This window comes from Equus caballus, chromosome X (genome assembly GCF_041296265.1).
Source record: "Equus caballus isolate H_3958 breed thoroughbred chromosome X, TB-T2T, whole genome shotgun sequence".
Taxonomy (NCBI): domain Eukaryota; kingdom Metazoa; phylum Chordata; class Mammalia; order Perissodactyla; family Equidae; genus Equus; species Equus caballus.
In genome coordinates this window covers 102,562,902-102,576,462 of record NC_091715.1, presented here as the reverse complement: position 1 = coordinate 102,576,462, position 13,561 = coordinate 102,562,902, and the positions used below count along the sequence as shown (strand labels likewise).

The 13,561-nt window shown below is 39.3% G+C and overlaps 1 protein-coding gene across 3 annotated transcripts; it reads left to right on the top strand.

Annotated features, from left to right (window-relative positions):
- Nucleotides 1-244: 244 nt before the first annotated feature.
- Nucleotides 245-12,750, top strand: MORF4L2 (mortality factor 4 like 2). Of its 3 annotated transcripts, none has more exons than XM_023634363.2 (4): nt 245-384; nt 3,126-3,215; nt 9,736-9,839; nt 11,202-12,750. In XM_023634363.2, the coding sequence occupies exon 4, from the start codon at nt 11,226-11,228 to the stop codon at nt 12,090-12,092; it is 867 nt and encodes a 288-aa protein (XP_023490131.1). In that variant the 5' UTR covers nt 245-384; nt 3,126-3,215; nt 9,736-9,839; nt 11,202-11,225; the 3' UTR covers nt 12,093-12,750. The 3 variants fall into 3 exon arrangements, with proteins under 3 accessions (XP_023490131.1, XP_023490130.1, XP_070114485.1); XM_023634362.2 differs by lacking the exon at nt 245-384 and adding an exon at nt 1,572-1,711; XM_070258384.1 differs by lacking the exons at nt 245-384; nt 3,126-3,215; nt 9,736-9,839 and having other exon boundaries at nt 11,301-12,750.
- The last annotated feature ends 811 nt before the right edge of the window (nt 12,751-13,561 follow it).

Genomic DNA, 13,561 nt, shown 5'->3' with positions numbered 1-13,561 from the left:
CTGACCTCCGCCCCCCAAAAGGCAAAGAAGAGGCGTTGAGGGGGGAAATTCTTTCTCAAAGAAGAAAAGAAATGAAAAACATTTGGATCTCGGGTCATAGTCCTCTGCCTGGGTGGGCTATTTACAGAAGTTTATTTGAGTTTTCCCTAGCAAAGAAAGATACACATGAGCCCTACAGATTGTTTGAAGAGTTCAGCGAATCAGAAAAAGGGGGGGAACAAAATCCCATAATTCCAAGGACCAAACAGCCAATCCTTTGCTGGGATTTGGCGGCATCTAGTGGCAGACTCACGAGCTATAAACCTCACCCAGAGAACTTTCTGGAAAATTAACTGAGCGCATACTTGCCTGAAGGGCACCGTGCTTGGAGCTCAGGACAAAAAGGTAAGAGAGCTCCAGCCCCCACAGAAATTTGCAGTCTCTTGTAAAGGGGAAGGCTGTCGTATATAGATACTCTCAACAAAAAAATACGTTTTGTGTCAGGAGAATTGCACGCGACTTTAAGGGGGGGGAGCGGGGAGGAGGGGAAAGGAGCAGGGAGAAGGGGGTGAAGGATACTAGGCAACAGGAAAGAAGCGGCACCTTGGAATCGCTAATATGGGAATGGGAGGCTTTGGGTCTTAACCATTGGAGGGTTATGGTTTAGAACAGGATTTTGGCACCGAGAAAAACGTGGGAAGAAAGTGTATTTGTAGGGTCTTAAATTAAATTGACAGGAAAAACCAAAATATTTCTAGCAAAGGCCTTTTATTTCTGTTATGGTCGCCTTGACTCTATTTTCCTTTTCATTAGAACAATTTTCAAACATACGCAAAAGTAGAGAACGATTTATATGGAGCGCGCGCGCGCGCACCCAGGCACGCACGCCCTCGCTGCAGCATCCACACCGGCCCCAACGCTAGAGGCGCGCGCCTGCGCACACCCACCACCTCCAGCGCCACGAGGACTGGCGCGCGCACACACCGCAACCCCAAGGCCATGTGAGCTCGCTGCGCACTAACACACTAGCTCCAACCCCACGCGGCTGCAGCACCCACCACCCCTTCCCGTACATATATCAAAATCCCCATTCTGCCTTTTTAATTTTTTTCCAAGAGTTGCGCAAGAGGTTCGGGGACGTGGCCCTAGGTTTGACCTCGCGCTTCCCCACTCCCGGGAACCTTAGCTCATTTCCGCCCATCCCGTTTCCGCAGGCCACGTAGACACTTCCTTTCCCAGTGGGAAAAAAAAAACCCATAATGCCTCCCTGCAGGAAAAAAAAAAAACTGGTCAAAGCGGAACTCTGGGTCGTGAAAATAGGCCACGTGAACACCCTGCCCTATAGACTTATGACCCAACGGCTGTCGCGCTTTTGGAGGGCGGGCTCAGAACCTAAGGGGGCGAACGTCATTGGCCAGAGCCCGCACTAAAGGGGGAAGATGATTGGTTTGCCTTAAGCCTTAACCGTGAAGAAGCAGGTTGCTAGCACCCGCCTTTACTGCGGCGGAGTGTCATTGCTTACGTGGTGGGCCTCGTCCAATCATTTGATAATGGAACATTCTAAAACTTAGACAAGACGATTGTGATTGGCTGCAGGGCATAAGCCCGCCTCCAGGGTGACGTGTCTGCCTATGGATATCAGTTGCCAGAGAAACCTGGCTTTACTATGGCGGTTGGAGGGACGGCAGTGATCACACGTCGGCTGCTGGAAAGAACTGGATTCTCGTTTCAGGTTTCGGGGTGGGGGTGGGGAGAAAGGGTTGACGATTTCCTCTTATCGTCGTGTATATAGACAGGATTAACTGATAGCTTCACAATCGGGCAGATCTGGATTCAAATTCCCGTTCGCCAACGCCCAGCTTAGGCTGGCTCCCGTTCTTTCTGTGTCTTGGTTTCCATGTTTGTAAAATGGTGATAATAATAGTATCTACCTCAGAGACGTGTACCTCAGAGGCGTGTACTGTATATGCGTGTGTATAAGGCGCTTAATACGAAGCCTGGCTCTGAAAGATATTAGCTATTATTGTGGACAGAAAAACCCGCGTAACAGAATGAGGAAAAACATAAATTATGTAAATTCGTTCATTATAGTGCTTTTCCTGCCCATCAGCTTCTTCCTTGGAAGAAACTAGAGATATAAGACAGACATATCAATTTTTACCGATGAAATATTTGCTATCTGGGAATTACCTTAAAATAGCGGGGATTGGAATTTTCCATATTGAAAAGTTTAAAAAAAGGAGGGGGGAGAAAGATGAAGAACGAGAGCGAGCTGGAGACGAACCACATGCAATAAGTAGGCCTTGTTTGGATCCTGATTCGAACACACCAACTGTAAAAAAAAAAAAAAAAAAAAAAAAACTGTTTAAGATGCGTCGGGAAAATGAGAAGACGGATTCGATATTTGATGGTTTTTTTTTTTTTAAGGAATTGATGTCGATTATTTAGACGTTATAATGGTATTGTGGTTATGTTTTCAAACAGTTTTTATCCTGTCGAGATATATATGAGAAAATATTTATGGGTTAAGTAATAAAATATCTGGAATTGGTTTCAAAATACGCTGATGACTAGGATTTGCTTCAAAATAATCACAGCGGTAGGAGGAAGTGGGGAGGGGTATAGATGGAACAAAATTGGCCTCAAGTTAATAATCAATTAAGCTGAGCGATGGACATATGGGGTTCCTTATATTATTCTTTCTTGGTATGTGTTTGAAATTTTCCATAATAAAATACAGAAAGTCAGCTATTCAGTGAACTTAAAAAAATCCGAGTGGTGGGGGAGCGGTGGGTGGGGTTATAGATGAAACAAAATGGCCTTCAGTTGGTAATTGTTGAAGCTAGATGATAAATTCGGGTAGGTTTGTAATGTTCCCTCTACATTTTTATCCATTTGAAATTATCCTTAGTAAAAAGTAAAAAAAAAAAAGGCAAAAACAATTACTTTGTCAAAAATCAAGATAAACGTACAATAAAGTAAATCTGAAAATATAACCACAAGAAAGGGAAAAGAAACAACTTGTACATTATTTATCAGCTCTGGTGTCCTTTGTGTGTGATAAAATGCATTGATTGATGGGAAAGAAAACCATCTCATGTCTTTTTATTTTGTGTCCTTTCCTGTCCCCTTGTTTGACCTTCTAGGACATCATCAGAAAAGCTAAGTTTGCTGTATAGTAAGGATCAGAAGATCTGATCCTGATTGCAGAACTATCCCTGATTACAGAAACTTGGGTAAGTTCCTCCCTTCTCCTGGTCTCAGTTCTCAAACAAGATAATTTCACATAACATTCCTAACTATCCAGAAATATTTGGAACATAAATAAGCACCTATCTGGGAAAGCACTCTAAATTCTAAGGGGAGGGTGGAGCTAAGTCCATTGGTGCTTTCAGTATAGAAAGTACCTAAACAATTCCTTGATAAGAGATACTACAATTGATCCCCTATAGTTAGTTACATATGTTGTTTTTCTTACTTTGTGGCATCTCACATGCAGCATAATTTAGTGGTTAAGAGTAAATGCTGACTTCCTGAATTTAAATCCTGGCTCTGCCACTTCTTATGTGATCTTGGGCAAGATAACTTACTCACTTGGTCCCTAAATTTCCTCATATGTAAAATAAAGATAATAGTTCCTACTTCATAGGATTGTTGAGGGGATTATATGTAAAGTGCTAGGACAGTGCTTGGCGCTGTGTTTGCTTTAATAATACTTATGACTCTATTAGTCCTTCTGGTACATCCTGTTTTACACACACACTCACACTTACACTTCTAAAAGTAGTGGATACCTCTTTCTGGAATTGTAAAAATAATAATAATAATACTGTTGGTTTCTCTCCTGATTTTCCAGAAGCAGCAGTTACCACTAGAACTGAATTCTGAAATTATGACTTCTGGCTTGTCCTAACAATCTAGAAAGATTTTAAGTCTATTGATCATATCTATTTATAAGGGAATTTCCAGGAGCTATAATTTTAACTAGCAAATCATAACCGTATTCAGTCTGCTAACAGCTTTTATATCATTCCTCCTTCGTCTCAGACTCAAAAAATATCTGTTAAATATAAAGGAAGTGTTCCAAGATCGAGAAGAGAGAGAATTGATATAAATGTAACTGACATGATGTATATTCATTTAAAGGTTTATTCCAACAAGCTGTAGCAGATGTTCACACTCGTTTGTGACACACCCATACACAAAGGTATTAGCAATTGGAGTCTGCATTCCTGAATGGTCCATCACTTGCATGAGGAGATGAAGGAAGGTTTTTCAGTCTTTTGACAGCTTCATTTTCCCATGGAGTCACTATATTTTTCTTATTATTTTTTCCCTTCTGAAAACCAGGTTGCAGAGGAGGGCACTGCCCTGGTGGAAAGGATGCAGTAGATGGGTAGGCACAAAATCCCTTTACAGGGGCCATTTGGAGAATGATTAAGGGCTGAAGGGAGGGAGGTGGACTTTTGGGCCAATAGGAACTTAGAGAAGGCAAGGGTCAGGGTAGCCTGAAATGGAGAAAGCCTGAAGGAGGAAAAGAACCTTGACCTGGGCCTCTGAGGATGGGCAGAACCTAGAAGGAGGGAAACCAGTCCGAATGGTATGCCTACAAAGTATATTTTACACTGATAATTAACTGAAATATCCAACTATGTGTGAGGTTCGTGGATAAGAGTGAGTCAGAAAATCATTGTGAATTTTAAATATATGTATTTTAATGTAAATTTTTAGTCACATAATTGGTACATGAGTACATTCTCCTTGTAATGTAAAAAGTTGAAATATTACAGAGTAGGCTCAGGTTTCCTTTTCTCACCACTCCCAATTCTCTTATTCTCCCCAGAGTTAACCACTATTATCAGTTCTATTTCCTTCTAGATGTCTAAAGTATGTACCTGTTTAAAAAATGGATATGGATATATATAAAATATTGTTTTGTGTTTTCTTTTACATAAATATGGTGTCACATTATGGGCATTGTTTTGCAACTTGCTATTTTAATTGAACAAATTCTCGTGGATGTCTTTATCTCCATTCATAGAGTTCTCTTTGATTCCTTTCAAAGTGACATTCTTTTAACTAGCTTGATATTCTCTATTATGGATGTATCACATTTTATTTTGCCAAGTCACTATTGATAGTCTCCTAGGTTGACACCAGTTTTGCGCTACTTCAAATAATACTGCATCAAACATGCTTGAACCCATTTACAAGTGTTACTCCAGGGCAACATTTATGTCTTTTAACTATGATAATTAAACCAAGGTGATACTGGTGTGAGAACAGACATATCATTGACAGAACAGATGACCTAGAAACAGTGATACCTTTTAAAATGAAATAATCAGAAATCATTGGGAAGAGAGTACCTTAGAAGACCCATATATCTCTAGGAATTTAGAATGTTATAAAATAGCATTTCAGATTAGTGGAGGAAAGATGCATTCTTTAATAATTAATATTAGAAAAATTATATATTTGGAAGAAACTATAAGAAATAATATAGAAAATCATTTTTAGAATATTGATTTAGGAGCATTTTCCCAAGGCATGACAAATGCCAAAGTTCACAAAGGAAAAGGTTGGTACATTTGTGTGATATGTATATTTATATATATGCGTACATGCACACGGACCCACTTATGAAAAAAAGTGACAGTTTGGAAAAAATATTTCCAACATACAAAAAAACTTAGTACTTCATTATTAGAAATCAATAAAAGAAGCAAACAACCTAGTAGAAAAGGGGACAAAAATATTCATATAAGAAAGAGATACATACGAATGTATGAAAAGATGCTCTATCACATTCAAATAAAAATGTTATTACATATTAGATTGGCAAAAAACTTCTTTTTCAAAAAGATGTTTATCCAGTGTTGCTCAAGGTGTGGGTGAATGAAATTTTACCTTTTTTTCTGGGAGTACAAATTAAAGCGGTTCTCTACAAATTGAATTTGCCTCTATCTTGTCAAAGTTGTAAATAAGCAAGTCCTTTGAACAATTACTCTTCTGAGAATATATCCTCCAGAAATACTTACCTAATGCTCTAATACATCTGCACACTGATGTCTATTACAGCATTTCTGTAATGAAGTATTGGAAACAGCTTAAATTTTCATGAGTTTGGGACTGGTTAAATTGTGGTACATACAGATTATAGAATGATATGGATATTAAAAAGAATGAGCTAGGTATGTGCGGACATAGATGCTGATAATAAAGTGAGAAAAGTGGCAGAGCAATATGTATCTTACCTTTGTCAAGACAAATACATCATACATAGTCACATGTATGTAAGACACATTTACTTTGGAAGGTGGGTTTGTGTGAATGGGGTTGAAGCGGGGAGGGAATAAGGGGAGAATGCCCACATCTTTATATATTTTGGTATTTATAGATACATAAAGAATAGATTAATAAATGGTCCCACAAAATTAATTACTTGTGGGAAAATAATACACATTTTCAGTTCATAACTTAAAAATGCTGGATGGATTAAGGTATTAAAGTATAAAACAAATCATCTTACTTTTCAATCTTAATGGAAGGCAAAACTACATATTGCATTAAATAAAGAAAATCTTAACATCAGACACTATAAAAGAACACACTAGGAGAACTATTTGCCCAAAAAATGACAATTCTTGATATATAAAGAGCTCCTATAAATGTCAAAATCACTAAGAACCAACTCAAAATGAGTAGGCAAAGGACAAGAGCAAAGTATAAACGACCAATAAATACAGTTTTTAAATGTTAAAACATCACTAATAAATACAAACTGGACAACTAAAACCATTTTTCTTAGCAAATTCACAATTTTTCTAAAATGAGGGTAGTCATAGCCAGTGCCAACCAAAGTGAGGTGTGATAGACGTTTTTACACACTACTTCTGAGGTTGGAAATTGGTACAACTTAGTGGAAGTAATTTGGCAATGTATTAAATGTTACTACCTCTTGACCTAGTAGATTTTGCATCTGGGAATCTCAATATGAAATGAGGGCAAAAAATGTTTCAATAATTATTGTAGGATAAGTTGAGGGAAGTCACACTGTTTCCAGAGAGGGGCTGGTTAAGGAAATTAAGGTGTGCCCATTTGATGGGATATCATACAGTTCTCAAAATGTGTGCATATTATAACCTGACTGACATGAGAAAATGATTAGTTGTAATAGCAACTTTTTCGAAAGGGAAGAGGGGGAAGACAGAAGATTTGATATTCCATATGAGTTCACCTCTGTTTAAATGAGTATTTACACAAAGATTAGAGGTAGAAACTAAGGCAAACATGCGAATGTGTTTTCTCAATGTCTGGCCTACCCTAGAGCTGACCTGTAGGGAACAAATGGAAAAATATTTAATGACTTGTCCCTAATTTGTGCTTCTATTTTCCCCATGTGTTGAATCATCTCCTCACTTTGATTCACTATTGTATACCCCCAGGGGACCTAAATGCTGTTGGAAAAGATGCAAGAGATGGATAACACAAGACCTGTGGCAAGTGGAGATTAATGGTGTAGTTCTATAAGCAAAATTAACATATGAAACTTAAGTAATTAAATACTAAGCTCTGGAGTACCAGCGTCAGTTTCATATGGTACTGGAGATGGGAGAGAAACATGGGCTAGGGTAGTTAGTGGAGATTTAAAGAGGAAGTGGTACTTTTCATGGTCTTTAGATGAGAGAGACGAAGGGAGGAAGCATGATTGGAGCAGAGTAGGTTTACTAAGCCAGTAAACAATAAAGCCTGAAACTCAAGACAGAAACTGGCAGTTTCAGAGTTTTAAACAGCTCAAAATAAAGCAATACATACTGCCAAATTTTTAAATGAAGAGTGCACAGCACGTCTGTCACCAATCCATGGAGCAGTTTCTAGCTTCTGGAAAGGGAGGTACAAAGTGCGGTGACTGTACTAAAGCTATCCATAGACTTCTATGGCTATTTGGTACAAGTAGGAGCCAGATATCGAAAGGATGGGTATTTCCTTTCTTTGATGTCTGGCTTCTGACTCCCAGGTAGTAATAGTTGCTTGCTTGATCGTAGGATACTCAGATGAAAATAAAGGTACAGAGACAATTCTTAGAGAGGCTGCCGCCCTGGCTTTAGTCACTGGGCAAAAACCATGCCTTGTGGTGCAGGTATTTTTCTGTAAAATGTCAGATATTTCTTTCAACTTGGGGCGTTAAGTGAATGATAGAAGAATTTGTAGAGAATTACAAAACTCACCTGCTTTGTGAGACGCAGATAGAATTCCTTTTTGTAGTTTTCTTATGCGTGAATATATGCAATCAATATCAAGGCTATACAGTAGGTTTGGCTGTCATTCTCAGGTTCCTCCTCACTAAAGAATTGCTGATGACCAGTATGACTTCCAAAATACTTCCTGTCCAGCCTAGCTCTACTTCTGTGTGTTTCACACAGACTGGTTGGCACTGGGCCATCTTGCTTTTAGTTGGTATTTTAACTGTCCCCTTGTTTTGTGGAAGCTCTGCACTATATTAACCCCTTGGTAGGTTTTCTGGATTTCACCTATACTGTATTACTTAACTGAATTCTCTGATATTCTCAGATACTGTGTCACCTCTGTCCCAGTCACATTGAATTTTTTTTTGAGATATTATTTTGTAAGCATGATAGCTTACAGTTAATGCCCTGACACACTGGCCACTGAATGTTCACAGGATGTGTCTATATATCCCTCTCAGCCCGAAGGTTTCTGATTCCAACAGGGTCAGTGTATTCACAGACTCTGATGCTCTCTGAGGACCACCTTTGCCCTTTAATTCACGCTCAGAGCTTTCTGCCGTTTCAGTTAGAGGATGTCATTTGCTTAGTGAAAGTGCTTCTCTGATTCAGGGCTCTAGTTTTCTAGCATTCTTTATTTCTTAGTTCCCCCTTAGGGCTTCCCTGACACCTACCCACATTGTCTTAAAGAGCTAGAGATTGGCTGAAGGGCGTTTTCTGTGAGTGAAAGTTGTTACCAGAGAAACCTGGTTTAAGGCTAGTCTACCATCCCTCTTTCTTTCCCATAGGTTACCCCAATTTTAACAGTCTGGTATTTATCCATCTGGATACTTTCCTATGCATTTATACACACCAGTTTAAAACACAAAAATTGGAACACACTGCATAAGAACTGTCTGAGATTGGTATTTATTTCTCTACCTGTGCTATCTATCTCTTTAGGATCCTATTGTACATATTATTATGCAACCTACCTATTTACCTGACAATATATATTGAATGTCTTACCATGTCAGTACATGATCTCTGCTTTTAATTCATTTGAATGTTTTTCGATAGTGTGCATACATAATAATTTACGTTACCATTTCCCTACTGAAGAATGTTTAGGTGTTTCCAGTTCTTCAGTATTACAGGCACCACTGCAACAAACATCTTTGTATCCATGTTCACATGTGCAGCTATTCCTGCAACGTGCTGTGCTAGCTCTCCAGCCACATTGTGTTATGAAATTCTTAACAAGAATCTGTGAAGGCTAGGGGGAATTTGCTGCGTTCCAGAGATGAGAAAGAGGCTAAGAGAGTTTACATATCTTGCCCAAGGTCTCACAACTCATAAATGGCAGAGCCTAATTAAAGTAGAAGTATGTCTAACAGCAGAACTCATTTATTTTCTCTGATAGCACAATTGTAAACCACATGTTTATAAATTAGAGTATTTTTTTTCTTTTTCCTATGTTGTTTCATAAAAGTTCATCTTCATTGCAGTTACCTGCTTTCCTTTCTAGGTTGTCTCTCCCACCTCATCCTTCCAGACCATCCCAGAAGATCTATAAGATTCCATCTGGGAAAACACTAAGACTTCTTGGAAGGGAAAGAGGAAGAGGATTGTGTAAGTTAAAAGAACTGTTTTATCTGTCACACCATAAGAATCACAGAACACTGTTTTTTATCTTTATCTTACCAGCTGTCTTTGCTGCGTTTTACACTGTAGATTATCCCTTTCCCTCCTTGAAGTTCTAAGCTGCTTTGGCTTCCAAAATACCATTCTCCTGTGGCTGCTCTAACCATTTTTATTTGTGGTCTCTCTCTGCTTACCCCTAAATATCATTTTTTCTTAGGTTTTTCCAGAATTCCATACTTGTTTCAGTTTTTCTTCCTCTATTCTCCGCTTTTTGGCTCTCACAGTTTCCACCACTGGCTATATGATGATTACTCTCGGATCTCCATTTCTGGCTCTGACCTCTCACCCGAGCTTTAAAGTCACGTGTCTTAACTGCATACCTCACACTTAATAGATCCAGTACTCAACTTGTTTCCTCTCTAATCCATTTTCTCCTCCTCTAGATGCAATCTCATTTGATGGTAATACTAATGACCTAATCACCCATCCTCAAAACCTGGGAGTTGTCTCTGACTTCTCCCTCACTAGTTTATCACCTCTTCCAACAAGCTATAGCTGAAAACGGTGTCTTACCATTTCTTGTTTGCTCTCCCAAAATTGTTTGCCTATAGCTATCATTGTGCTAACCTTGATGTTTTATAATTGTCACTTTAGGAATCCCTAACACCTAGCATAGTACCTGTCCTGAAGCAGATATGCAGTAATGTATGATGACTAAATGAATGGATGAATTACCTGTATTCTATTATTTTATTGCTGATTTCAGACTAACAATTAAAAGTCAATGCTTTTATTAATTCATTAATTACTCAGACTCAAAATTGCAGAGCCACCTTTGACTCCTCCCTCTCCTTCATTTACCAAGTTCTGTATTCAGTTTCTCTTGACTCTGTCATCACCCTAGTTCAGGCCTTCCTAGACTTATACAAAAACTTTCACTATTACCCATTTGCCTCCAGTCAACTAAATTACTCTTTCCTATTTCTTTCATCTTGTCATTTTTCCTGTTCAAGAGTCTTGAATTTCAACTCCACTGCCTTTTGTAGTTTCCTTCATGTTTAATTAATTCCTTCTCTAAAATTATATTCCTGTCTTTTTGAGTGGCATCAGAAAATCTCATTTATGGGCAGGTCTGATGAGTGATAGGGTGGGGTGAGAGTGGTGGGTGGCAGTGAGGATCAGAGAGAGAGGGAGGAGGTAGTAAGTCACTTACAAATGGTCCTGAAATAGGATTTGAAATCCAGATTCCAAGAGAGTAGCATGAGTTGTGCTTTGATGGGCCTTTATGAAGCACGGTGTGTTAAAAGTCACCAAAGAAAACAACCAAGTAAAATACTTTATATATTACAGTGGTTGGAATAAAAACAGGGTTGAATGAGTTCCAGAAAGCAGGGTTCTCAAACTCGTGGACAACAATCTGCAGAAGAAGACAACTTCAAAAAACCAACTAGAAGCAATATGCAGAGAAGTAAGATGAGAGGGGCCTCCTCAGGAAAGAAGACAGCTGGTCCACAGCAGAAGAATCTGGAACCGGCTCTCCCTGGCAGGTGGGGGGGTCGCTCTGCGGAGAACCCGCCTTCAGGATCTGTGAGGAAGACAAGAAAGAACAAACAGAAGACTCCTGGAAACGGAGATGGTGGCAGTACCAGCGAAGCACCTCAGCCACCTCGGAAGAAAAGGGCCCGGGCAGACCCCACCGTTGAAAGTGAAGAGGTGTTTAAGAATAGAATGGAAGTTAAAGTGAAGATTCCTGAAGAATTAAAACCATGGCTTGTCGAGGACTGGGACTTAGTTACCAGGCAGAAGCAGCTGTTTCAACTCCCTGCTAAGAAAAATGTAGATGCCATTCTGGAAGAGTATGCAGATTGCAAGAAGTCGCAGGGAAATGTCGATAATAAGGAATATGCGGTTAATGAAGTCGTGGCAGGAATAAAAGAATATTTCAACGTGATGTTGGGCACTCAGCTGCTCTACAAATTTGAGAGGCCCCAGTATGCTGAAATCCTCTTGGCTCACCCTGATGCGCCGATGTCCCAGGTTTATGGAGCGCCACACCTACTGAGATTATTCGTAAGAATCGGAGCAATGTTGGCATATACGCCCCTTGATGAGAAGAGCCTTGCATTATTGTTGGGCTATTTGCATGATTTCCTAAAATATCTGGCAAAGAATGCTGCGTCTCTGTTTACTGCCAGTGATTACAAGGTGGCTTCGGCTGAGTACCACCGCAAAGCCCTGTGAGGGTCTACTGACCACTCACTGTCATGTCTGGTATCTGTAAACACTCTTTTCGTTCTTAGTCTTTTTCTTGTATAATTGATGTTCTTTAAAATTGTTAATGTATAACAGGGCTTATGTTTCAGTTTGTTTTCTGTTTTGTTTTAAACAGAAAATAAAAGGAGTACAAGCTCCTTTTCTCATTTCAAAGTTGCTACCAGTGTATGCAGTAATTAGACAAAGAAGAAAAATTCAGTAGAACATTTTATTGCCTAGTTGACAACATTGCTTGAATGCTGGTGGTTCTATCCCTTTGACACTACACAATTTTCTAATATGTGTTAATGCTACGTGACAAAATGCCCTGATTCCTAGTGCCAAAGGTTCAACTTAATGTATATACCTGAAAACCCATGCATTTGTGCTCTTTTTTTTATGGTGCTTGAAGTAAAACAGCCCATCCTCTGCAAGTCCATCTATGTTGTTCCTTAGGCATTCTATCTTTGCTCAAATTGTTGAAGGATGGTGGTTTGTTTCATGGTTTTTGTATTTGAGTCTAATGCACGTTCTAACATGATAGAGGCAATGCATTATTGTGTAGCCACGGTTTTCTGGAGAAGTTGATATTTTAGGAATTGTATTTCAGATCTTAAATAAAATTTGTTTCTAAATTTCAAAGCAAGTAATTTGTAGTGTGCCTTTAATGTTACCGCGGCTAACAAGTCAGCAGGCTAAGGAAAGGTCTAGATGGTATCAAGGGAGAGAGTTCTGACTCCTCGTGAAAGAACTCCTTTTTCTTTTTGGTGTGGCCGCCAGGAGTGTGCCCTGTCAGGCCAGGCCCCGCCTCTCCCCTCAGTGTGGCTTCTCAAGGTGGGACTTCTTTCTAGTGCTGCTTCTATGAGCCAATTTTGTTCCTGATGCTCCTTGCCCCTATGAGTTGGGCTGGGCTGGTACAATCGGATATTTAGTGGGTACTATAACAATCACTTAACATTTACACAGAGCTTTGCTCTTTCCCACCAGAGGAAGCATGGGCAGCCCCTTTCAGTATTATATCTATCAGAAACACTTGTAAGTTTTGGGCCAAGGATGGCAGCTTTCCCTAGTTCCCTAATTGATGTCATGTTCCCTCTATTTTTATAATTCCTTGGACATAATATTGGGAATCCTAGAGTAGGGGATCTGTGGAGGAGAGGGATGGCGTTGGAAGTCTGTGATTATAAAACCATCTTCTATGGAAATTTCCCAGTCAAACCAAATTTTGTTTCATGACAGTGGTTTTTTTTTTACATCTTAAGCGAAAAAAAGTATTCTGTGGTTACTGCAGAAATTTTGAAAAATGTAGTAAGAACAAATGGAAATAAGAATCATGTATACTCCTATTGGATCAGTCATGTATACTTCCTACTGGATCAGTCAGGGTCCCAAGCAGGAAATAAATGATACTCAAAATGGATGATTTGAGGAGCTTAATAGAGAATTTTTCCCAAGTT